At 41.8% G+C, this 27,228-nt stretch overlaps 1 protein-coding gene across 2 annotated transcripts in view; it reads right to left on the bottom strand.

Moving 5' to 3' along the window:
- The window catches only part of LOC139538562 (glucose-6-phosphate exchanger SLC37A1-like), a 35,817-nt gene extending 8,668 nt beyond the window's left edge, over positions 1 to 27,149 (bottom strand). Inside the window, exons 1-12 of one of the 2 annotated variants that reach the window (XM_071340731.1) lie at positions 26,906 to 27,149; positions 21,944 to 22,181; positions 15,191 to 15,272; positions 14,440 to 14,545; positions 14,120 to 14,198; positions 8,304 to 8,439; positions 8,059 to 8,135; positions 7,775 to 7,941; positions 7,572 to 7,630; positions 6,934 to 7,014; positions 6,709 to 6,837; positions 2,522 to 2,612 (exon numbers count right to left, since the gene is read on the bottom strand). In XM_071340731.1, the coding sequence (XP_071196832.1) occupies positions 2,522 to 2,612; positions 6,709 to 6,837; positions 6,934 to 7,014; positions 7,572 to 7,630; positions 7,775 to 7,941; positions 8,059 to 8,135; positions 8,304 to 8,439; positions 14,120 to 14,198; positions 14,440 to 14,545; positions 15,191 to 15,272; positions 21,944 to 21,999 (1,063 nt within the window). In that variant the 5' untranslated portion in view covers positions 22,000 to 22,181; positions 26,906 to 27,149. The remainder of the gene's footprint in view (positions 1 to 2,521; positions 2,613 to 6,708; positions 6,838 to 6,933; positions 7,015 to 7,571; positions 7,631 to 7,774; positions 7,942 to 8,058; positions 8,136 to 8,303; positions 8,440 to 14,119; positions 14,199 to 14,439; positions 14,546 to 15,190; positions 15,273 to 21,943; positions 22,182 to 26,905) is intronic. The other variant, XM_071340732.1, reaches the window with a different exon arrangement.
- Between the last annotated feature and the right edge of the window lie 79 nt (positions 27,150 to 27,228).

Below are 27,228 nucleotides of genomic sequence, written 5' to 3'. Positions count from 1 at the left end.
TGATGAAAACCTGCTCCAGAGCGCTCAGGTCCTCAGACTGGGGCGAAGGTTCACCTTCCAAAGGACAACGACCCTAAGCACACAGCCAAGACAACGCAGGAGTGGCTTCGGGACAAGTCTCAATGTCCTTGAGTGGCCCAGCCAGAGCCCGGACTTAAACTCGATCAAACATCTCTGGAGAGACCTGAAAATATCTGCCAGCGATGCTCCCCATCCAACCTGACAGAGCTTGAGAGGATCTGCAGAGAAGAATGGGAGAAACTCTCCAAATACAGATGTGCCAAGCTTGTAGCTTCATACCAAAGAAGACTTAAGGGCTGTACTCGATGCCAAAGGTGCTGAGAAAAGGGTCTGAATACTTATGTAACTGTGATATCAGTTTTGTATTTGTAATACATTTGCAAAAATGTCTAAAAACCTGTTTTTGTTTTGTCATTAAGGGAACTGTGTGTTGATTAATGAGAAAAAAATATTGAATCCATTTTAGAATAAGGCTGTAACGTAACAAAATGTGGAAAAAGTCAAGAGTACTGAATACTTTCCGAATGCACTGTAAATGTCAGATACAGTATGTCTCAGACAGTCTAGCAGGTAGCGGGCAAAGAATGAATGCCCTGACACTTCTTATAGAGCTCTCCACAATGCCCTGGATTCATGTACTGTATACTTGACCAAACAGACAGAGTTCCTATACGAATGTAGCAGTGGGTGAGGGTGTTGGTGTAGTGGTTCTCAACTGCCTTTGCCTTTGGACCCAAATTGAACCATGTTATCTCAGTCGCGACCCAATATTCGTACGACAATATGTTTGGGGCAAAATGCAATCTGGATTTCTTTTTTAATGCTATATTTGACAGTAAATGTAGCAATTATATTAGACAAGGGAACAACAATCACACCTTTTCATTGTCAATAATTCCATTTACTCATATGCTTGATGAAACATTTTGGCAACTCACTTATTTGAGACCACAAACCAGGCTAAAAAGCACTACTTATCGATATAAACTCAGCAAAAAAAAGAAACAGCCCTTTTTCAGGACCCTGTCTTTCAAAGATAACTCTGAAAAACACCAAAAGAAAGATGCCCAGGGTCCCTGCTCATCTGCGTGAACATGCCTTATGCATGCTGCAAGGAGGCATGAGGACTGCAGATGTGGCCAGGGCAATAAATTGCCATGTCCGTACTGTGAGACGCCTAAGACAGCGCTACAGGGAAGGGAGACAGGACGGACAGCTGATCGTCCTCGCAGTGCCAGACCACGTGTAACAACACCTGCACAGGATCGGTACAGCCGAACATCACACCTGCGGGACAGGTACAGGATGGCAACAACAACTGCCCGAGTTACACCAGGAACGCACAATCCCTCCATCAGTGCTCAGACTGTCCGCAATAGGCTGGGCGAGGCTGGACTGAGGGCTTGCAGGGCTGTTGTAAGGCAGGTCCTCACCAGACGTCACCGGCAACAACGTCACCTATGGGCACAAAACCACCGTCGCTGGACCAGAAAGGACTGGCAAAAAGTGCTCTTCAGACGAGTCGCGGTTTTGTCTCACCTGAGGTGATGGTCGGATTCGCGTTTATTGACGATGGAATGAGCATTACACCGAGGCCTGTACTCTGGAACGGGATCGATTTTGGAGGTGGAGGGTCCGTCATGGTCTTGGACAGTGTGCCACAGCATCATCGGACTGAGCTTGTTGTCATTGGAGGCAATCTCAAAGCTGTGCGTTACAGGTAAGACATCCTCCTCCCTCATGTGGTACCCTCATGTGGTACCCTTCCTCATCCTGACATGACCCTCCAGCATGACAATGCCACCAGCCATACTGCTCGTTCTGTGCATGATTTCCTGCAAGACATGAATGTTAGTGTTCTGCCTTGGCCAGCAAAGAGCCCAGATCTCAATCTCATTGAGCACGTCTGGGACCGGTTGGATCGGAGGCTGAGGGCTAGGGCCATTCCCCCAGAAATGTCCGGGAACTTGCAGGTGCCTTGGTGGAATAGTGGGTAACATCTCACAGCAAGAACTGGCAAATCTGGTGCAGTCCATGAGGAGGAGATGCACTGCCGTACTTAATGCAGCTGGTGGCCACACCAGATACTGACTGTTACACCTGTTTCACCCCCCTTTGTTCAGGGACACATTACTCCATTTCTGTTAGTCACATGTCTGTGGAAGTTGTTCAGTTTATGCCTCAGTTGTTCAATCTTGTTATGTTCATACAAATATTTACACACGTTAAGTTTGCTGAAAATAAAGGTAGTTGACAGTGAGAGGACCATTTCTTTTTTTGCTGAGTTTATATTTAAAATACTGTGATTGAAGAATAATAGTTTTCAGAGAATAATTTATTTTAAAAAAAGTAGGTTCATTGTCATTTCTACACACTTTCTACCTGGTATTAGTTTTAATTCAGACAGGAGTATCTTTTCATTAAAAAAATGAAAACCCATTCAAAACCTCCTGTCGCGATCCACCAGTTCAGAACCACTGATGTAGTGTAATGTACATACCCGTTTTTGTGATGTAGAGCGGCAGCCAGAAGAGGAAGGTGTAGCTGACCAGCTTGGCAAACAGCAAACAGAGCGAGAACTCTATCACTCCCTGGAGAGAGAAAGAGAAGCATACTGTCAACAAATAAAAACTATACATTTCTCCAGAATAGAATGGCGTGGTACTGTGTTTGGTGTATGCTAAGGGTCAGGGGTTTTCCCTGTTGCTTGTACAGTACCCGTGCAATTCTTTCAGATCTATTTAAGTGTATAAGGAACATGTGTCTGCAGGTATTTTTCTACAGTATAAATGGTATTCGCAACAATTTGATGTACATTCCACCACCTACTGTGCGGGTGGATAATAAGGAAATAATGTGGGTAAAAATAAATATTAAAACTATCAAAAAATAAATTAACTAAACAAAACCAACCTGCTTTTCTGTAAAAAAAACGAACATTCTAAATTAGGTCCCTACACAGGCTAAGAAGATTCCTGTGAGGGCAGGACATTTCCTAGTGAAAATAGTCCTGACAGTGCTCCTGCCATGAAGTCTTGGAGACCTAAAAACATCTTGGCTGCAGATATGATGTCCAGCTTCTTGGACACTTGTGCTGTACAATGAATCACTGTGGCTATAAAAGCCACAATATCTACCTTCTTCACAATGAGTGTATCCAGATCACTCGATTGACTTAACACACTAGCAACTGGTTGCAAGGCATCCACCGCCATATCTTCAACACTGTTGCCTCTCGCTCCTTTGACTCTTTTCACCGGCTCCACATAGATCCCTGATCCTTGACACCTCAACCGTCTTCACCCTAACAGGGCACTCAAGGAAGTCTGGAGTATGAACCCCACCACATCTACAACATTTTTTCAGATTCTTCAATACCATACTTCTCCAGCCTGCAAACATTTGACACGTGACCATATCCTTTACAATTCCCATACTAATGGTTTGGACACAAACGCTCTCACCGCATACCTCACATATCCAAGCTTCACATATTCAGGTATAGTCTCCTCAAACAACAATAATATCGATAGGCTTTTCTCCTTCCTTCAATTAACCATACAGTGGTTGCACTGTCCTTCTCTCAGCACATATCAAAGCTGCAGGCTAAAGTTAGAGGAAACAAAGTCTAGATTGATCGTAATCGCTCCGCTTTCACCCCAGCTGCCAAACTAACCCGGATTCTGATGACCATCCTACCCATGCCAGATTACAGAGACATAATTTATAGATCGGCAGGTAAGGGTGTTCGAGAGGCTAGATGTTCTTCACCATTCGGCCATCAGATTTTCCACCAATGCTCCTTATAGGACACATCCCTGCACTCTATACTCCTCTATAAACTGGCCATTTCTGCATACCCGTCGCAAGACCCACTGGTTGATGCTTATTTATAAAACCCTCTCAGGCCTCACTCCCCCCTATCTGAGATCTCTACTGCAGCCCGTATCCTCCACATACAACACCCATTCTGCCAGTCACATTCTGTTAAAGGTCCCCAAAGCACACACATCCCTGGGTGGCTCCGCTTTTCAGTTCGCTGCAGCTAGCGACTGGAACGAGCTGCAACACACACTCAAACGGGACAGTTTTATCTCAATCTCTTAATTCAAAGACTCAATCATGGACACTCTTACTGACAGTTGTGGCTGCTTTGTATGATGTATTGTTGTCTCTACCTTCTTGACCTTTGTGCTGTTGACTTTGCCCAATAATGTTTAGACCATGTTGTGTTGCTACCATGTTGTTGTCTTGTTGTGTTGCTAGCATGCTGTGTTGTCATGTGTTGCTGCCTTATGTTGTCATCTTAGGTCTCTTTTAATGTAGTGTTGTGTGTTTTGTCCTATATTTATATTGTATTTAAAAAAAAATAATTCCAGGCCCGCGTCCCCACAGGAGGCCTTTTGGTAGGTCGTCATTGTAAATAAGAATTTGTTCTAAACTGACTTGCCTAGTTAAATAAAGGTTAAATAAAAAAAATAGAGGTCAGGCGACATGCACTGACCATTCATGGGATTTTCTGACTGAGGTACTCGTCATAAGTTTTAGATCACCCACTCATTCAAGGGTTTTTCTTTATTTTCTACCATTTTCTACATTGTAAAATAATAGTGAACACATCAAAACTATGAAAACACACATATAGAATCATGTAGTAAATTTAAAAAATAAAGTGTTAAACAAATCAAAATGTATTTTATATTTGAGATTCTTCAAAAAGCCACCCTTTGCCTTGATGACAGCTTTGCACAATCTTGGCATTCTCTCAACCAGCTTCACCTGGAATGCTTTTCCAACAGTCTTGAAGGAGCTCCCACATATGCTCAGCACTTGTTGGCTGCTTTTCCTTCACTCTGCAGTTCAACTCATCACAAACCATCTCAATTTGGTTGAGGTTGGGGGATTGTTGAGGCCAGGTCATCTGATGCAGCACTACATCACAAATTATTGGTAAAAACAGCCCTTACACAGCCTGGAGGTGTGTTGGGTCACTGTCCTGTTGAAAAACAAATGATAGTCCCACTAAGCCCAAACGAGATGGGATGGTGTATCGCTGCAGAATTCTGTGGTAGCCATGCTGGTTAAGTGTGTCTTGAATTCTAAATAAATCACAGTGTCACCAGCAAAGCACCTTCACGCTTTACGGTGGGAAACACACATGCAGAGATCAGCCGTTCATCGCACTGCGTCTCACAAAGACACGGCGGTTAGGACCAAAAATCTCAAATTTTGACTCCAGACCAAAGGCCAAATTTCTAGCGGTCTAATGTCCATTGCTTGTGTTTCTTGGGCCAAGCAAGTCTCTTCTTCCTATTGGTGTCCTTTAGTAGTGGTTTCTTTGTAGCAATTTGACCATGAAGGCCTGATTCAAGCAGTCTCCTCTGAACAGTTGATGTTGAGATGTGTCTGTTACTTGAACTCTGAAGAATTTATTTGGGCTGCAATTTCTGAGGCTGGTAACTCTAATGAACTTATCCTCTGCAGCAGCGGTACCTCTGGGTCTTCCATTCCTGTGGCGGTCCTCATGAGAGCCGGTTTCATCATAGCGCTTGATGGTATTTGCGACTGCACTTGAAGAAACGTTCAAAGTTATTGAAATGTTCCGTATTGACTGATCTTCATGTCTTAAAGTAATGACTAACTGTCGTTTCTCTTTGCTTATTTTAGCTGTTCTTGCCATAATATGGACTTGGTCTTTTACCAAATAGGGCTATCTTCTGTATACCACCCCTACCTTGTCACAGCACAACTGATTGGCTCAAACGCATTAAGAAGGAAAGAAATTCCACAAATTAACTTTTAACAAGGCACACCTGTTAATTGAAATGCATTCCAGGTGACTGCCTCATGAGGCAAAGGGTGGCTATTTGATGAATCTCAAATATGTTTTGATTTGTTTAACACATTTTTGGTTACTACATGATTCCATATGTGTTATTTTATAGTTTTGATGTACTCCCTATTATTCCACAATGTAGAAAATAATACAAATAAAGAAAAACTTTTGAATGAGTAGGTGTTCAAAAACTTTTTACTGGTAGTGTATATCCAACAAGACTCCAGCTACAACTCCTTTGGCAGGCACCCTGCTCCGAAGATCAATACATGTTACTTCTGATGTGGGCAATTTTGCCAGATCCAGTCCACACTTCTTCAATGACACAATAAACCAAAACAAGGCCGCTTCTAGTCACCTTGATTGAACCCACTTTTCCCAATGCTTTCTTCAGTGCTCGATAATACAAATGGATTTCGCAAATTAACCTCCTTGTCCAAAAAACCCAGTCCCATAAGAAATGCATTATTGGACCGGTCCTTGTCTTCTACTACAACTTTTGCTCGTTTAGTTCCATTCTTTGATTTCACTAATTTCCATTCATTGTCACACTTCACTTGCCGCACTTTCCGATTAAAGCACAGTCGCCATTTTCCAGTGTCCTCATCTGCGGGTTTTTGCCCCTCCCTGGTACTTGATTGATCAATTAAGGTAATTGATTAGTTAGAAACTCACTGCACCTGGTTATCTATGTCTTGAATTGGACATGAATTGAAAGGCAATAATAAAAACCAGCAGATAAATGGCCCTCCAGGAATTGAGTTGAACACCCCTGGCTTTGGGGAACAGGGCCTGGGCCTTTGTTATTGTGTGTGAGAGATATGGGTGGTGTGAGAGGTCAGGCGACTGACCGGAATGCGTAGAGCTCCCATGAAGCTGATGGCCGAGGGCTCCGATTCGCTCTTCACCACCACCACCTGCTGTACTGGGACAGAAACACTACTGTTGTCCTGAGGGAGCAGCAGCTCTGTGTCCCAGTTCTGAGAGAGATGGAGGGAAAAACAAGGGTTAATAGCATAGATCCACATACATACACTAATGTAAACACAGACAAACTCAGATAAAAACAGGCACACCTGATATTTGTCTCCCTGTTTATATGAATGGTACAGTTGCTTGTGTCCATTTGTCCCATTCCAGTTCTTTGTCAGCTTTTGCTGCATGAGAAAAAAAAGTTTAACATCACTATTATACACAGTGTTCCACCAGCTACTAGTGAAGAAAACTGTAACGCAGTTCACAGTAGCGTGGGAGACTGAAAATGATACCTGTCAATCAAGAAGAACCCTAAATAAAGCTTATACAATGAATCTGCCCACATGGTAAAAGTTAATCATGTTTCATCCCTTTTTGATTTGTGTGTCCGTCTCCAGGGAGGCATTTTTACCAGAGCCAGCCCACACTCTGAGACACTCAGGTACTCTACGTCTACGCAAGGAGCTAAAGTGGGCGACAGTTGTCTAGGAAACGGTTGCCGGGCGCGATGTGCGACAGATGTGATGCTATCCAGGCAAATTCTGATGACATGTGATCCACACAATGATCCCATTCTTGGACACACATTTTCAAAATATAATTTAATCTAAGCATAGAACCAAGAGGGGCTTTTTTCCTGTCTATATCTGTGAATTTATACCTCTGAAATGTCCTAAATATTATGTCTATACTAAGCAGAGATGCTTTTGAGAACAAGGGAGACATCCTAAGTACTCACATTGTTGCTGCAGGGAGCAGGGTTCTGTACAGCATGGATGCTTCTAAGATCATTTGGATCTACAGACAAAACCCCGGACAGTTTAAATATTTTAATATCAGCATGTAAAATTCTGACCGTCGCATAAATCATGCATCGGAGCTACTCAAAGGCAGATGGAACGAGTCTCTTACTCCTCCAACCAATCACATAGCAGTACTCACGTTCAATGAGGAAGAGGAAGCAGATGATTCCCATGGCAGCGATGATGAGGCCGGGAACGATGAAGGACAAGCCCCAGTTGGAGGAGACCCAGTAGCCTGCGATCAGAGAGCCCAAGATGTTGCCCACCGAGGTGTGGGAGTTCCATATGCCCATGATCAGACCCCTCCTATTGGAGACACCAGTTAGAATACCTTAACTTCAATATATATTCTATAACTATTTTCTATTCAATGCATCTGAACTATGGAGGAATTCTTTCATTTTAACAGATCTTGTGGCTTACCTTCCCTTGCCAAACCAGTTCCCGATGCATGTGACAACACTGGGCCAGCCAGTGGTCTGAACCAAGCCATTAGCCACCTGAGGCAGAGGAGAAACACAGAGTTAGAAAAACATTCAGAATATAGAACTGTTGTCCTTTGAATTCTCAACTCGTCTTCCTATGAAATGTCAGACCAAGAATTTTCTATGGCTTTACTGATATTGTACATGTGTAGGTAGTTACAGTCGGTCCACTGTGTGACTTACCTGGACAAATATATAGAAGCCAAGGCTGTGGATGCTGTAAATGTAGCCCAGGCCAAATAGACAGGTGAAGAGGCCGCTCATCAGCATGCCAAACGTCAGGTACAGACGGATGGGCAGGCGCTCACCGATGATGCCACTGCAGGACGCACAATGACATTTTAACAACACATAAGAAAAGTTTCAATGCAGGCTGACAAAAATGGCTAGCATATTCAGCATAAAAATAGGCTGGCATATTGACAATTTCTCTCCACCCCTGATATAACGAAACATCAATTTTGAATGAAAAAACATTAAATATCAACACTATTCAGCATGACATCCAGCACGCCACAAGCTTGGCTAGAAGCCATTTGACCTTGCTGGGGCACAGAGTTGGTTATGCAACACGGTCCTTGAAAAGCACACTGTGTTCATGTTGTAACACCGTGGAAACACAAAGAGACAGAATGAGGACCCTTTCATGGCTAAAAGAGTGAGAGGGAAAGAGTGAGAGGTGAGAGCGAAAGGCAAAGAGAGAAAAAAAGAGAACGCAAGGAGCGAGGGGGAGATATTCCCCCCTTGACAACTACGATAAAACAACCAACAAAAATGGGTCACAACTCCTGCAGCTCTGTCGCACACTGGGTCTGTACATAGTCAATGGTAGGCTTCGAGGGGACTATTACGGCAGGTACAACTACAGCTCATCCCTTGGCAGTAGTACTGTAGATTACTTTATCACTGACCTCAACCCAGAGTCTCGCAGTGTTCATAGTCAGCCCACTGACACTATCAGATCACAGCAAAATCAGTCTACTCTACTTGAACAGAGCAATACTGAATAACGAGACAAAGCCAAAACAAACTGCATACTATTAAGAAATGCTATAGATGGAAAGAAAGTAGTGTAGAAACCTACCAAAAAAATAACAGGCAACAACAAATTCAATCCCTTTTAGACAACTTTCTGGACAAAACGTTTCACTGCAGTAGCGAATGAGTAAAATTGGCAGTAGAAAGCCAAAACAGTATAATTGACCTTCCAGCTTCACCATCAAATCTAAAAACTTTCAAGCAGAAGACCTAAGAAAATGAACAATGACAAATGGATGGATGAAGAATGCAAAAACCTAAGAAAGAAATTGAGAAACATATCCAACCAAAAACACAGACCCAGAAAACCTGATCCTACACCTTAACTATGTTAAAACACTAAAAGAGTACAGGAATACACTAAGGAAAAATCAGAACACACTAAACAACAACACAAATAGCTAACTATCTAAAACAGAGGCGTATGGATAAACCACTTCTCATTTTGGCCCTATGAAGAAAGAACAAACAGCAAAAACAGAGACATGATCAATTATAAATCTACCATAATCCTCAGCTCTAGCATCTTCCCCAATATTTGGAACCAAGGACTGGTCCCCAATAACTACTGTGGGATCTGCATCAACAGCAAATTCTCTTCATTATCATTAACAGCAGCCTCCTACATTTCCTCAGTGAAAACGTCCTGAGCAAATGTCAAAATTGGCTTTTTACCAAATTACCATACGACAGACCACGTATTCACCCAGCACACCCTAAAACAAAGAAAGTGAAATGTCAGAATAATATTAGAGAGAATTGTTTATTTCAGCTTTTATTTCTTTCATCACATTCCCAGTGGCTCAGAAGTTTACATACACTCAATTAGTATTTGGTAGCATTGCATTTAAAATAGTTTAAAACTTGGGTCAAACATTTTGGGTAGCCTTCCACAAGCTTCCCACAAAAAGCTGGGTGAATTTTGGCCCATTCCTCCTGACAGAGTTGGTGTAACTGAGTCAGGTTTGTAGGCCTCCTTGCTCGCACACGCTTTTTCAGTTCTGCCCACAAATATTCTATAGGATGAGGTCAGGGCTTTGTGATGGCCACACCAATACATTGACTTTCTTGTCCTTAAGCCATTTTGGCACAACTTTGGAAGTATGCTTGGGGTCACTGTCCATTTGGAAGACCCATTTGCGACCATGCTTTAACTTCCTGACTGATGTCTTGAGATGTTGCTTCAATATATCCACAAATTTTCCACAAAATAACAAACAAACTAACCGTCACAGTCCCGTGTGGCACAAACACTGACACAGAAAACAACCACCCACAAATCCCCAACACAAAACAAGCCACCTATATATGATTCTCAATCAGGGACAACGATAAGACAGCTGCCTCTGATTGAGAACCATATTAGGCTGAACATAGAAACAGACAAACTAGACACACAACATAGAATTCCCACCCAGCTCACGTCCTGACCAACACTAAACAAGCAAAACACATAAGAACTATGGTCAGGACGTGACAGGCACAGTCAACTTTGTGTATGTAAACCTCTGACCCACTGGAATTGTGATACAGTGAAATAAATCTGTCTGTAAACAATTGTTGGAAAAATTACTTGTGTCATGCACAAAGTAGATGTCCTAACCGACTTGCCAAAACTATAGTTTGTTAACAAGAAGTTTGTGGAGTGGTTGAAAAACGAGTTTTAATGACTCCAACCTCCAACCAACCTGTATGTAAACTTCCAACGTCAACTGTACATACATACATAGGTGAGGGCACTAGAACAGTAGGCAGCACCTGGCTTCCCCCTACTAGAATCTGAAGTCAAATGTCTACTGTTTACTGATGCTCTGGTGCTTCTGTCACCAACCAAGGAGGGCCTACAGCAGCACCTACACTACCGTTCAAAAGATTGGGGTCACTTAAAAATATCCTTGTTTTTGAAAGAAAAGCTAATTTTTTGTCCATTAAAATAACATCAAATTGATCAGAAATACAGTGTAGACATTGTTAATGTTATAGCCTTCATTTCTCAGAACAAGAATAGACTGACGAGTTTCAGAAGACAGTTCTTTGTTTCTGGCCATTTTGAGCTTGTAATCAAACCCACAAATGCTGATGCTCCAGATTCTCAACTAGTCTAAAGAAGGCCAGTTTTATTGCTTCTTTAGTCAGAACAACAGTTTTCAGCTGTGCTAGCATAATTGCAAAAGGGTTTTCTAATGATCAATTAGCCTTTTCAAATGATAAACTTGGATTAGCTAACAACGTGCTACTGGAACACAGGAGTGATGGTTGCTGATAATGGGCCTCTGTAAACCTATGTAGATATTCAATTCTTTATTTTTTATTCTGCCATTTCCTGCTACAATAGTCATTTACAACATTAACAATGTCTACACTGTATTTCTGATCAAGTTTATGTTATTTTAATGGACAAAAAGATAGCTTTTCTTTCAAAAACAAGGACATTTCTAAGTGACCCCCAAATTTTGAACAGTAGTGTACATCTTCTGCACAGATTCTGTCAGACCTGGACTCTTGACAGTAACATAAAAAAAAATATTGTGGTCCTGGTCCATCTAGATACCATTGCCCTAGAGCACACAAACTATACCTACCTCTGCCTAAACATCAGCACTACAGATAACTTCCAAAAAGCTGTGATCGATCTGAGAGACAAGGTAAGAAGGGCCTTTAACGCCATGAAAAGGAACATAAAATTCAATATCCCAATTAGTATCTGGCTAAAAATAATTGAAATCAGTTAAAATTCTTGAATCAGGGTCTGCTCACCAACCAAGGATTCACAAAACGGGACAAACACTCTGCTAGACTCTGCTAGAGCTGTGGAGGTCACGAAATGTCATCAGCCGGTGATCCTCAAGCAAATAACTGTCGGTCTCAGGGTAATTGAACGTTAATTAACATAAACACATTTAGCATCTCCTGGCTTCCACACAGCCTACAAGCCACTGATACAGACCTGTGGAACATCTACATTTTAAAAAGTCTAATAAATCCATGTAATATAGCCTACACCTTCACAATAAATCCATTAATTATTTTAGACAGGTCTAAAGAAACATGACAGGAAAATGTAGTCAATTTCAGAAGAACAATAGCATACTCTGAGTTGTCCTTATGTTAGGTCCTGATCTGGCTATGTTAAATGGCTGTGGACTACACTAGTTCATTTAGCAGACAAGATTTGCTTAGAATTCCTTGGAATTATTTTATAGTATGAAGAATACTACTGAACAAAGCTGAATAAAATAGAAAGGATATTTTCTCCAAACGATTTGAGGGAGTGCGCACATGCGGCTAACAAAGAAATAGATACTTCTATATGCTTAATTTAGAGTTATTAATGTAACTTGTTGTTCTACAAACATTGGACTATATGTTTAGATTTTTAATACATTGTAAGGCTGCATGAGGCAACTCTAATGATTTTTTAAAAAGTCGCTTGAAAAGGCACGAGCTCTGCTTTGTTTTTTTCCACAGACTGTACACACTTCCTCAGTCGTCTCTCATTCACAATCTGACAAGCACTTGATAACGCCTTGAATTTCCCGGCTGCATCCCCTTTGTGTTGCCGTAATGCACCCTTAAAAAAAAGCCATGTCTTTTGCGGCCAGTGGCCGTTGTGTCCGTGGCCCGGAGTGCTGACTTGTGCCCTTCTCCCCGAGTGCTCCAAAGCACCTCTCACTCACATGGCTCTCCATCACGTGATCAGGTCTTTCTCAGGTTACAAGTGAAGACAGACACATCGGGGATGCAACTGCGCACGTCCTTATCCAATCCGAGGTGCATATTGAAGATATTGGAAGAACTGTCCACATTTACTTTGTCAGTCATCAAGATGAGTAGGCCTAACGAACAGCAAAAGCACTAGCCTATGTCAATCTACTATCCCCATAGTACAAAAGTTGACCTATTGTATGCGAGAAACAAATATTCCAAACATAGTCGGGGACAGCTGCGGGATGCGATAGATCCCAAATTAATACAACCACGAGTAAAAAAAAAAATGTACGCAATGTGGCTGACGCAACAGATCAGAACGCTTAGCTTAAAATGTTGATAAACTATTAGGCTATTTCTTCACATAATAAGTGCAGCAATGCACACATGGTAGTAGGCTATAAGTGCGAATGTTCCATTAGCGGGAAAACACCATTATCAAAAGTGACCGCAAAATGCTACTATGCATGTAATGCTTTTATTCTAAAGGTGCATTTTTATGGTGAAAATTATCTTCCCCAAACTTGAAACTCACACGCTGCTTATGTATGCCAGTTAGGCTCTTACAACCCTTGTAAAGTGAATTAATGTTCTTCATTAATAATGGACCATTATCATGCACCCGTCTCGAAACAGTGGCAGGAGAAAAAAAATACATGTCATCTATGTACTTAAATATCGAAAGGAGGACGCTTTTCCCGTGGTTCATTTTCATGCCAGCCAGGTAGCCTATACTCCGGTTGTAAAATAAGCAATGTGCTTAATATTAGGAAAGTTGAGAAATAAATAAATAAATAAATATATATAGTAGGCCTATAGAAATCTGAAGGATCCGCTTTTTAATAGTGGCCATCACTCTGTTTTCTCACGCCATTTCATAGCCTATAGAAAAATGTTGCGCAAACATGAGCTCATGAAGTGTTTGATTGGATTTTTGATGACATTTGCATTGATGTCAGAGTGACAATAGAGCACTGAGTACCAAACAGTTAGCAAGTTGGTAGGTTACTAATGACCATCAGCAGCATCAGAGCTTGGAGAAGTCTAATCACTGTGACTAAACGGTCATGTGGAATTTGACTGCCTTCATGACTGGTGACCACCGGTGTGGCGGTAATACGGTCACCGCAACAGCCCTAGACTCTGCAGTCTGACTGACTGAAAGACGAGAGATGGGGAAGAGTTTTATGTGATAACTAGAGCCCAGAGGTTTTCCTGATCAGGTCAAGTGGACAGCCTAGTTTTAGCCTTACCTGAGGAACATGCCCACGGCATAGGCACAGAGGAAGGAGTAGTCCATGGCTCCCAGCAGCTGCTTATAGTTGCTTTTATCTAGGTATGGAGGTAGTTTTACATGAGAATGACATCAATTCAACCAAGGACCACTCATCTGAATACAGGCTCCTGGGTTTGGTTATGGGGATCGACAACAATGTGTGAATGAATAGTAACAAATGTGTGATTAGTGATAAGTGTAGGGATAGAGGATGCATAACATTTAGTAGAGAATGTGGGAGAAAGAGGGATTGAGAGACTGAAAGAGGGGGAGAACAAGGGTTGAGTGGGGTCTCACCAAAGGGTTTCCAGCTGCACTCTGCAGCTGTGTGGAGGTTTGGCAGCTGGCTACTACTGGCTGTGGAGAGCTCATTGAGAGCTGAGCAGTTCTTATGTAGCTCACTCTGTGGAACAAATAATCATAGTGAGCAAACATTCACATGTGTGTGCACGCAATGAAAAAGAGCACAAACTATAGTAAACCCAACATATATAGCTGGTCAAACATTAATCTCATACATTTAATACTAAATATCAAGCTGCTTCCAGCCATGCAATGGTTCCAAGGTAAACAATATTGGATAACATTGGTTATATAAATGGTTAATCCCTGGCTCTGCTTTGGGAGGGACACTGTCATTCTGATATATAGTCACAGACAGGGGCACAACTTAGGGGGGACAATTTATTTTGGTTCCAGTCGGATAATCACTCCAAACAGCCTACCCGACAGCTCGGAAGCGTCCCATGGTTCTAAAGCACACCGTTGCCTCGTTTTGTATCATATTCCAATGATACAACTGGGGGGGACGAAAATGCTATTTCAGAATGTGGGGGGGCAGTGAAAGTTGCACCCCTGGTCACAGATATAGTAGCAGGATGAATCACATTGTGGCTGATCAGGTTACAATAACACCTGTGCTGATAACATGTATATTTAATGTGTGGATAGGAGTGTAGTGAGTAAATCTGTTATTATGTGCTATGCCAGTATAGTCCAGTAAATTCCCTATAGGGTACATCAGTGTGTGTGTATATATATATATTACCTTGACGATGCTGATGGGTTTTCTGGACAGGTGGAAGCTGGTGTACAGCAGGAAGGTGAGGCTAAATGTGAAGGCTCGGTACCTGGAGGGGGACAACACAACACAAGGGGGCAGCAGTGAGAAGGGCTGGATAGGAGGAGGTAGTCAGTGGGTAGCATTCATCCCTGACCACTGAGAGTGAGATACCATTGTGAGAATGAAACGTTCAGTGTGAGGTTTAGGTTTAGGGTAATCTGATCCTAGATCTGTCCTTAGATAAACTAATCAAAAAAAAGAAACGTCCTCTCACTGTTAACTTAAGTGTGTAGAAATGACAATGAACCTACTTTTTCAATAAATGATTCTCTGAAAACTATTATTCTTAAAATCACAGTATTTTCAATATAAACTCAGCAAAAAAACTGTCAACTGCGTTTATTTTCAGCAAACTTAACATGTGTAAGTATTTGTATGAATATAAGTTCCACAGACATGTGACTAACAGAAATGGAATAATGTGTCCCTGAACAAAGGGGGGGGGGGGGGGTCAAAATCAAAAGTAACAGTTGGTATCTGCTGTGGCCACCAGCTGCATTAACTTCACTAGGGTAGGGGGCAACATTCGGAATTTTGGATGAAAAGCGTGCCCAAATTAAACTGCCTGCTACTCAGGCCCAGAAGATAGGATATGCATATAATTAGTAGATTTGGATAGAAAACTCTAAAGTTTCCAAAACTGTTAAAATAATGTCTGAGTATAACAGAACTGATATGGCAGGCGAAAACCCAAGGAAAATCCAACCAGGAAGTACTATTATTTTGAAAGGCTGTTTTTCCATTGAAACCCTATCCACCATACAAAGACTTAGGACCCAGTTCACGAGCTCTGTGGCTTCCTCTACATGTGGCCAGTCTTTAGGCATTGTTTCAGGCTTTTTACTCTGAAAAATTAGGGAGATACAGCACTTTCAATCAGTGGCTAGTGGAAATTTCCATTCATCAGCCATGCGTCTGATCGGGAACGCACCTTTCTTGTTTCTCATTTCCTATTGACGAAGCTTTTGTCCAGTTGAAATATTATTGATTATTTATGACAAAAACAACCGGAGGATTGATTTCAAACATCGTTTGGCATGTTTCTATTAACTTTTAGTGTACTTTTTTGACTTTTCGTCTGGACTTAGTGCCATAAGCATTCGGATTAATGGACAAAACGCGCAAACAAAAAGGAGGTTTTTGGTCATAAAGAGGGACATTATCGAACAAAACAAACATTTATTGTCTGACATGGGGACCTGGGAGTGCCACCAGATGAAGATCAAATGTAAGTGATTCATTTTAATGCTATTTCTGACTTTTGTGACACTCTCCTTGGCTGGAAAATGGCTGTATGGGTTTCTGTGGCTAGGTGCTGACCAAACATAATCGCAAAGTGTGCATTCTCCGTAAAGCCTTTTTGAAATCGGACACTGTGGTTGGATTTACAATAAGTTTATCTTTAAAATGGTGGATAATACATGTAGGTTTGAGGAATTTTAATTATGGGATTTCTGTTGTTTTGAATTTGGCGCCCTGCAATTTCACTGGCTGTTGTCGAGGTGGGACGCTAGCGTCTTTTTCCAACAATTGTTTACAGATTATTTCACTGTATCACAATTCCAGTGTGTCAGAAGTTTACATTCACTAAGTTGACTGTGCCTTTAAACAGCTTGGAAAATTCCAGAAAATTATGTCATGGCTTTAGAAGCTTCTGATCAGCTAATTGACATAATTTGAGTCAATTGGAGGTGTACCTGTGGATGTATTTCAAGGCCTACCTTCAAACTCAGTGCCTCTTTGCTTGACATCATGGGAAAAATCAAAAGAAATCATCCAAGACCTCAGAAAAATAATTGTAGACCTCCACAAGTCTGGTTCACCCTTGGGAGCAATTTCCAAATGCCTGAAGGTACCACGTTCATCTGTACAATTAATAGTACGCAAGTATAAACACCATGGGACCAGACTACGATTTGCAGCTGCACATGGGGACAAAGATCGTACTTTCTGGAGAAATGTCCTCTGGTCTGATGTCCTCTGGTCTGTTTGGCCATAATGACCATCGTTATGTTTGGAGGAAAAAGGGGGAGGCTTGCAAGCTGAAGAGCATTATCCCAACCGTGGAGCACGGGGGTGGCAGCATCATGTTGTGGGGGTGCTTTGCTGCAGGAGGGACTGGTGCACTTCATAAAATAGATGGCCTCATGAGGAAGGAAAATTGTCGATATATTGAAGCAACATCTCAAGACATCAGTCAGGAAGTTAAAGCTTGGTCGCAAATGGGTCTTCCAAATGGACAATGAATACTTCCAAAGTTGTGGCAAAATGGCTTAAAGACAACAAAGTCAAGGTATTGGAGTGGCCATCACAAAGCCCTGACCTCAATCCCATAGAAAATTTGTGGGCAGAACTGAAAAAGCATGTGCGAGCAAGGTGACCTACAAACCTGACTGAGTTACAACAGCTTTGTCAGGAGGAATGGGACAAAATTCACCCAATTTATTGTGGGAAGCTTGTGGAAGGCTACCCAAAATGTTTGACCCAAGTTAAACAATCTAAAGGCAATGCTACCAAATACTAATTGAGTGTATGTAAACTTCTGACCCACTGGGAATGTGATGAATAAAAGCTTAAAGAAATAATTCTATACTATTATTCTGACATTTCATATTCATAAAATTAAGTGGTGATCCTAACTGACCTAAAACAGGGCATTTTTACTAGGATTAAATGTCAGGAATTGTGAAAAACTGAGATTAAATGTATTTGGCTAAGGTGTATGTAAACTTCTGACTAATTCAAAGTACACAGTGAGAACTGGTAAGTATAACAAAGGCCAGGATGTGCCGTTCCTTTAACTTTCCCACTCAGTCATTTCCTTGTGGACTTGTGCAATTGGCAAACAAATTGAGTTTGACATATACGGACACGTCTACCCCTGACCTAGCCAATTGCAGCCACCTCGACGTGGGTCTGCCCCTGGACAAGCCAAATACAGCCACTTATGGCAGTCTGGACGTCTTAACACCACCATAAACCATTCCTAGAGACCAATTGCTAAGGAGTGGAAAGTAGCCAGAGGGAAGAATCCCTGATTGCCTTTGCACATTCACCAGCTGGGCAGCATGTGTGCGTGTTTGTATCTCTCTCTCCATGTGTCTAGTGGGGAGGGGGTTGTGTTCATAAGACAGGAAGGGGACAGTTAGGACACTGTCAATGTGTCTTCCTTGTTGGCAGTAATTTTGTGAAAAACATGTCAGTGGCTCTGTGACACCACCACTGTCCCACCTCAAATCAAACTTTAATTTGCCACATGTGCCAAATTCAACAAGTGTAGACTTTACCGTGAAATGCTTACTTACAAGCCCTTAACCAACAGTGCAGTTCAAGAAGAAGAAAATATTTACCAGTAGGCTAAAATAAAAAGCCATAATAAAAAGTAACACAATAATAATAACAATACCAAGTCAGTGTGCAGGGCTACAGGCTAGTTGAGGTAATCTGTACATGTAGGTGGGGGCGAAGTGACTATGCATAGGTAACAAACAAACAGCGAGTAGCAGCGGGGGGGAAGACAAACAGGTTTCCCTCAAGAATTACCCTGTATTTAGCGCCATCCATCATTTCTTCAATTCTGACCAGTTTCCCAGTCCCTGGCAATGAAAAACATCCCCACAGCATGATGCTGCCACCACCATGCTTCACTATGGGGATGGTGTTCTCGGGGTGATGAGAGGGGTTGGGTTTGCGCCAGACATAGCGCTTTCCTTGATGGTCAAAAAGCTACATTTTAGTCTCATCTGACCAAAATACCTTCTTCCATATGTTTGGGGAGTCTCCCACATGCCTATTATTTTCTTCTCTAAGCAATGGCTTTTTTCTGGCCACTCTTCCGTAAAGCCCAGCTCTGTGGAGTGTACGGCATAAAGTGGTCCTATGGACAGATACTCCAATCTCCGCTGTGGAGCTTTGCAGCTCTTAAAGGGTTATCTTTGGTCTCTTTATTGCCTCTCTGATTAATGCCCTCCTTGCCTGGTCTGTGAGTTTTGGTGGGCGGCCCTCTCTTGGCAGGTTTGTTGTGGTGCCATATTCTTTACATTTTTTAATAATGGATTTAATGGTGCCCCGTGGGATGTTCAAAGTTTCAGATATGTTTTTTAACCCAACCCTGATCTGTACTTCTCTACAACTTTGTCACTGACCTGTTTGGATAGGTCCTTGGTCTTTGTGGTGACCCTTGCTTAGTGGTGTTGCAGACTCCTTGGGCCTTTCAGAACAGGTGTATATATACACTGAGATCATGTGACAGATCATGTGACACTTAGATTGCACAGGTGGACTAACTAATTATGTAACTTCTAAAAGTAATTGGTTGCACCAGATCTTATTTAGGGGCTTCCTTGCAAAGGGGGTGAATACATACGCACGCACCAATTTTACGATAAAAATGTATGTGATTTATTATTTTTTCCATTTCACTTCACCAATTTGGACTATTTTGTGTACGTTCATTACATGAAATCCAAACAAATCCATTTAAATTACAGGTTGTAAAGCAACAAAATAGGAAAAACGCCAAGGGGGATGAATACTTTTGCAAGGCGCTGCACTGTGGGGACCACGTCATCGATGCACTTATTGATGAAGCCGATGACGGAGGTGGTGTATTCCTCAATGCCATTGGATGAATCCCGGAACATATTCCAGTCTGTGCTAGCAAAACTGTCCTGTAGTGTAGCTTCCGTGTCATCTGGACAGTTCCGTATTGAGCGAGTCACTGGTACTTCCTGCTTTAGTTTTTGCTTGTAAGCAGGAATCAGGAGGATAGAATTGTGGTCAGACTTACCAAATGGGGGGTGGGGGAGAGCGTTGTATGCATCTCTGTGTGTTTTTTATTTATTTATTTCACCTTTATTTAACCAGGTAGGCCAGTTGAGAACGAGTTCTAAATTTACAACTGTGACCTGTCCAAGATAAAGCAAAGCAGTGCGACAAAGTGTGTGGAGTAAATGTGGTCTCCCCCCCTGGTTGCACATGTGACATGCTGGTAAAAATGTGGTAAAACTGATTTAAGTTTCCTGCATTAAAGTCCCCGGCCACTAGAAGCGCCGCTTCTGGATGAGCATTTTCTTCTTTACTTATGGCCTTTAGAGTTGGTTGAGAGCGGTCTTAGTGCCAGCTTCGCTTTGTGGTGGTAAATAGACGGCTACAAATACAGATGAGTACTCTCTTGGTAGATAGTGTGGTCGACAGCTTATCATAAGGTACTCAGGCGAGCAATATCTCGAGACATCTTTAATATTAGACATCGCGCACAAGCTGTTATTGACAAAAAGACACACACCCCCACCCCTCGTCTTACCAGAGGTAGCGTCTCTGTTCTGCTGGTGCATGGAAAATCCTGCCAGCTCTATATTGTCCGTTTCTTCGTTCAGCCACGTCTCGGTGAAACATAAGATGTTACAGTTTTTAATGTCCTGTTGGTAGGATAATCTTAATAGTAGGTCATCAATTTTATTTTCTAACGAGTGCACATTAGCAAGAAGAATGGAAGGCATTGGGAGTTTACTCGCTCGCCTCTGGCTTCTCAGAAGGACCCCCGATCCGCGTCCCCTTTTCCGGTGTCTTTTCGCGCAAAAGGCCTGGATCTGGGCCTGTTTCAGTGAAAGCAGGATATCCTTCTCGTCGGACTCTTTAAAGGAAAAAGTTTCTTCCAGTCCGCAGTGAGTAATTGCTTTTCTGATGTTCAGAAGTTGTTTTCGGTCATAAGAGGCGGTAGCACCAACATTATGTACACAATACATTAAAAAACAAGTTACACAAAACGCTAAAAAAATAACAAAATTTCACAATTGGTTGGGAGAATGTAAAACGTCAGTCATGTTCTTTGACGCCAACTCTCTGATAGGACCAGACATACGGGGCGGCAGGTAGCCTAGTGGTTAGAGCATTGGGCCAGTAACCGAAAGGTTGCTGGATCGAATCCCCGAGCTGACAAGGTAAAAATCTGTTGTTCTACCCCTGAACAAGGCAGTTAACCCACTGTTCCCTGGTAGGCTGTCATTGTAAATAAGAATTTGTTCTTAACTGACTTGCCTGGTTAAATAAAGGTGAAATAAAAAATACAATATAGGAGACTGCGTAGGGAGACTGGCTACAGCCACACAGGTACAAAGGTTTACAACCGTGATTTCAGCATGCCACTCACTCGCACTGTATTACAAGTCAGTCTGAACGCAATTAAATGTGATAAAGCTCTAAGAAATACTTCAAAGTCAGGTTCAGAACATGGTTCCCCACTCTTTCTCTTGATAACTCCTGATCTTATTTTTTCCTGAGCTGGAACAACTCCTGGCCCTAATAATGACTGGGATACGTGATCATTAAGCTGCCTGTAAGTAGATGGTACGTATGCCCTACTCTACATGATGTATGGGAACTTAGAGAACAGTTCTGTTATTTGCACAGTGTTCTCGCTCTCTTTCTCTGTGTCCCGGCTAATTCACTCTCTTGCAGAACACACATAATTAGGACTAAATAGAAAACAGCTACAAGCACAGACACACTCACATGTACACTCCTGCACAGGCACACACACGAACAGTATGGCTTGAGCCCCGAGGTCTCTTCATCATAAGTCATCAATAATTTACAACTAAGTTCACGTGTAAGCCAGACCTTTACTGACAAACCAACAGAACGTATTGATCTGACAGACAGACATACAGAACTCACCACTGGTCTCTGTTGAAGGAGGCCAGGAAGCGGATGCCAGGTGGCACAGGGGCCATGATGATTGGGTGATAACGGGCACTGCGGGGTCAGGGGTCAACAGATCGGTAGATCTCACAGCAATGATGACCAACACACAGAACTGCAGCTCACCTCTGGCCAGAAGAACCCTGTGAGCTCAACACTAGGCCTGGGAGACATGGCCAAGAACCTGCTGGAATAACCCCTCAGAAGTGTTCTCCTACAGGGCACAAGAACAAAAGAAAGTTTCAAACACAGCAGGACCTCTGAAGTCAGCATGGGCATCTCTCTCCATTCCATAATGCAAGTTCTATCAATTTAATTTTGTGGATGTACAGTTCAGAAAGTATTCAGACCCCTTGACTTATTTCACATTTTGTTACGTTAGTCTTATTCTAAAATTGATTAAATAAAGAGAATTACTCAGCAATCCCCACACAATGACAAAGCGAAAACAGGTTTAGACAAATTGATATAAAAAAATACATATATAAATACCTTATTTACATTAGTATTCAGACCCTTTGCTGGGAATTTTGCTTAAATTAATAAAAAAAAGTTTGCTTATAACAGTGAACCTTTTTTGTGGGATACACATAAGGCAATTCTAGGTCTTGTGGCATATTTTGGTTAAACTCTCCCCAATTCAATGGAATTGCAACCCTCTGCATGCACAGTGCATTCTTCCATCATTCTTCCATCACAGCTGATTCTGAAGATCTTGCACACTAATGAGATGCTATTGAGCCCACACTACTACAACTGTCTTAGCCGAGGACTACATTCTTTCTGGTAGGTTTTGATTACAATACTGGGTGGGGTGAATATATTTTATATGACATACATGATTTTTTGTTAACTAGTAAACAGTAGCCTACAGCAAAGTCTACTAACTACTAACTGAGCCTACTAACTGAGGGAGTGTTAATTCACCTGTTTCCATACATTTTATTTTAAAACATTTATCTTAGAAAAGGAATTGTTTAATCTAACTGCTTAACTATTTATCTGTACATGGAATTGTATTTTTACTCCTTTTTTTCTTATCTTTACAGGAAAATGCCACGGGCACTATCTGATGTGTGGCGACATTTCACTGCAGCTAATGTAGAAGGAAAAGCTGTGTAAATTTGCAAATACTGTGCCAAATCATATGTGAAGAACACAACAAAGATGCAGAATCATCTGGCCAAGTGCATAAAGTTCCCTCAGCGCTCACAACAAGCAACCTCTGACAAAAGTCCCTCTACTTCAAGTCGAGGTGAAAATTATGAATCGGACACCTTATCGATAGCAACAACTCACGGTCCTCCTGGAATCAGAAGTGTTTTTGACTCAATGCAGGAACGTAGTCAGAGAAATGCTGATGAATGTCTTGCTCGAGCTGTGTATGCAACTGGTTCACCTCTGATGTTCACAGGCAATGTATATTGGAAGTTTTTCTGAATATTCTCTGCCTAGCATACACCCCTCCAACCAAACATGCTTTATCTACTAATTTGCTGGATGCAGAGTTCAAGTGAAGGTTAAGCAAATCATAGAGAAAGCAGACTGTATTGCAATCATCTCTGATGGGTGGTCAAAAGTTTGTGGGCAAGGAATAATTAACTACATCATCTCCACCCCTCAACCAGTATTCTACAAGAGCACTGACACAAGGGACAACAGACACACCGGTCTCTACATTGCAGATGAGCTAGCTGAAGGCAGTTATCAATGACCTTGGACCACAAAAGGTACTTGCACTGGTGACAGAATGCTGCGAACATGAAGGCTGCTTGGTCTAAAGTGAAGGAGTCCTACCCTCACATCACACCCATTGGCTGTGATGCTCATGCATTGAATCTGCTCCTCAAGGACATCGTGGCACTGAAAACAATGGATACACTCTACAAGAGAGCCAAGGAGATGGTTAGATATGTGAAGGGTCATCAAGTTATAGCAGCAATCTACCTCACCAAGTAAAGTGAGAAGAATAAGAGCACCACATTGAAGCTGCCCAGCAACACCCGTTGGGGTGGTGTTGTCATCATGTTTGACAGTCTCCTGGAGGGGAAGAAGTCTCTCCAAGAAATGGCCATATCAGTCTGCCGATATGGACAGCCCCATCAAGGGTGATGCATTTTGGGAGAGAGTGGTGAGCAGCCTGAAACTCCTGAAACCTATAGCAGTAGCCATTGCACGGATTGAGGGAGACAATGCCATCCTGTCTGATGTTCAGACTCTGCTTGCAGATGTAAGAGAAAAAATCTGTACTGCCCTGCCCACTTCACTGTTGCTCCAAGCAGAAGAAACTGCAGTTCTGAAATACATAAAAAAGCATGAAGACTTCTGTCTGAAGCCCATACACACCGCAGCGTACATGTTGGACCCCAAGTATGCTGGCAAGAGCATCCTGTCTGGTGCAGAGATCAACAAGACCTATGGTGTCATCACTACCATGTCTCACCACCTTGGCCTGGATGAGGGCAAGGTTCTTGGCAGTCTGGCGAAATACACTTCCAAGCAAGGGCTTTGGGATGGAGATCCAATATGGCAGTCGTGCCAACATATCTCATCAGCCATCTGGTGGTAGGGACTTTGTGGATCTGAGGCTCTTTCCCCTGTTGCCGCCATCATCCTCCAAATCCCACCAACATCAACCGCCTCAGAGCGCAACTGTTCCTTTTTTGGGAACACACACACAAAAGCACGCAACAGGCTGACCAATACAAGGGTTGAAAAATTGGTGGCTATCCAGGCAAATTTGAGTCTTTTTGAGCCTGACAACGAGCCATCCTCAACAAGGTTGGAAAGTGGCAATGAAGATGAGGCCTGTTGAAAACATTTTTGGGAGATGCAATGGATCATTGGGGATCATTCAAGGTTCCCTTTCTTTTGTTGTTCAGTGAAATCATCCCATGTGAAGAGTCAACTCATTTAATTAAAAGTTCAATTCGTAACTAAACAGCTTTATTTTTATTTTGGAAGGATTTAAACATTTGCAATTATGTCTACTTATGATAAGGTAAAATGTTTATGTTTCCATATGATATAGTAAATATATCCAATGCAAAAAACATCTACATTTAAATGGTATTAATATTAATTTGCATACATTTACATGAATTCCCATATATTGCAGTTAAATGCCCACCTCTGAATATTCCCCAAAATGTGCAACCCTACTTGAGGCTGTCACTGTTGCCAAAGGTGCTTCAACAAAGTACTAAGTAAAGGGTCTGAATACTTATGTAAATGTGATAGTTCAGTGTTGCATTTGTAATACATTTGCAAACATTTCTAAAAACCTGTTTTTGTTTTGTCATTATGGGGTATTGTGTGTAGATTGATGAGAAATGATATTTAATCAATTTTAGAATAAGGCTGTAACATAACAAAATATGGAAGAAGTTAAGGGGTCTGAATACTTTCCAAATGCACTGTACATGTCCAAGGAAGGCATTGTAGGCTACTTTCCACCAAGCAACTCATCTCAGTAGGGGATCAGATATATTCCTGGCATTCAAACAACTTCTGTTTCGTACTCTGGGGATCAGATGTGTAGCAAAGGACAGCAGAAGCATTATTGCTTTTATTACCAGACATGAATAACCTAATATGCTGGAATCTTGGTCTGAAAACATGACGTTGCCAAGCACTGTACCACCAACTGTGTATCTAGCGACAGCTTGGCTTGCTTGTAGCTACGCCTACTGTACAATTTAACTCCATCATGGGTCTCTGCCACGACATTAGTCATTTACACTACTGGTATGGTCACGTCATCATTTTAGCACTTAAAGTGAAAGTTGAATGGATTAATTCTACATAGGCTACTAAGTAACACGCTAAAACTTTTGCACCACCACAACCATTCACTACAGCAGCCTGCAGTAGAGCTAATAGAAAAACCTCATACTTGGAATCTTGGACTGCACATCAACTGGACCAGCTTTATATTTAGATGTGTGGCAGTCGCAGAGCCTCTAAATGATTTACTGAAGTTAATTAGGCAACTGAACTTCAGTAGACAATACTGGTGTAACCTATGTTATTTAAAAATACATATATTTTTCCTAATTTAGGGACTTATTATCTAGCATCCTAATTGAGATTAGTTGTATACAGAGCAAATACTAATTATCTTGGGTTGTTGTAAAAAAAAAAAAAAAAAAAAAGTATAATCAAAATAGGACGTCCTTGTGTGATAGCCATCAAAGAGAGAAGCATACTGCAGAACATTTGCTAGTAAACCACGGTCCATACTATGTTTTCAATGATTATGATCATCAGCTACTTTGTAACCAACCACTTTCCTTGTTTATATGTACACTAATAACTCGATATTAAACGGAGTATGGTAGTAGGCATTATGTAATAGTCATGTAAACACCTTATTCTGCTCATCTTAAGTCGCCATAAGGTCAAAATCGAAGTAGGATACATCGATTAAAACCCCTAGTTTTCTGGGCAATCTTTCAAAATGTAAACACTTTTAATCCGCCTTCCAGCAATCTATTTAATCTGCCCATGTCCTGCCACCAGCCGAGCGAGCCTCCCTCCCTCGCGAAATGAGTCAGGGGAAAAAATGTATGCGTCTTGAAGTAGTTTTCACATACATTTTGTATGTCCTTACTTAGAATCAAATAACCTTCCCAAAACTAACATGGTCTGCATTTATCAGTGCCATCAGGTAGCTTGATTTCAGATGTGTCCATGTAAATATGACTTAGGTTAATCGTTATTCTTGCAAAGCATGTAAACGTGTTAATGTAACTATTATATTAATTCGACTATACACAATAATCGCATTATTGTGTGCATGTAACCGTGCTCTCCAATTCACTTTCTGCTCATCCTCGTGCGTTCGACGCTTGACAGAAAATGAGGTCTATCTGTAAAAAATCGCCGCGCCCATCAATTCACAGACATTGAGAGAGAGAGAGACATTATCAAACTTGCCGTGGTTGAAATACAGGGGGGAACCAAAAGACACGTCTTGTTTCTCGTCCAAAAAGCAAAAAGGCGGCAGGTTGTCAGGCGGTTAACTACAACTTCCTTCTTCTTTCAGACCAATGTGTAACTGTCACACTTCAGTGAGGGGTTTCGATTAATCTCGCCGGTGTAGGCGTGTTTTGCATTGGTTGAAATGTGATTGCATTTAATATGAAACCGCGCTGCCTCCCAGGCGTGAGCCACGTGTCCCGTTCAAAGCCCACGGCGAAATTGGCTCAAAACAAAAGTGACGTATCTCAGCATGTGTAGTAATTAGTAGGACTCTGTGT

This window comes from Salvelinus alpinus, chromosome 14 (genome assembly GCF_045679555.1).
Source record: "Salvelinus alpinus chromosome 14, SLU_Salpinus.1, whole genome shotgun sequence".
NCBI classification, from domain to species: Eukaryota; Metazoa; Chordata; class Actinopteri; order Salmoniformes; family Salmonidae; genus Salvelinus; species Salvelinus alpinus.
Note: the sequence above shows the minus strand (reverse complement) of the source record. Positions and strands in the feature narration are given on the sequence as shown.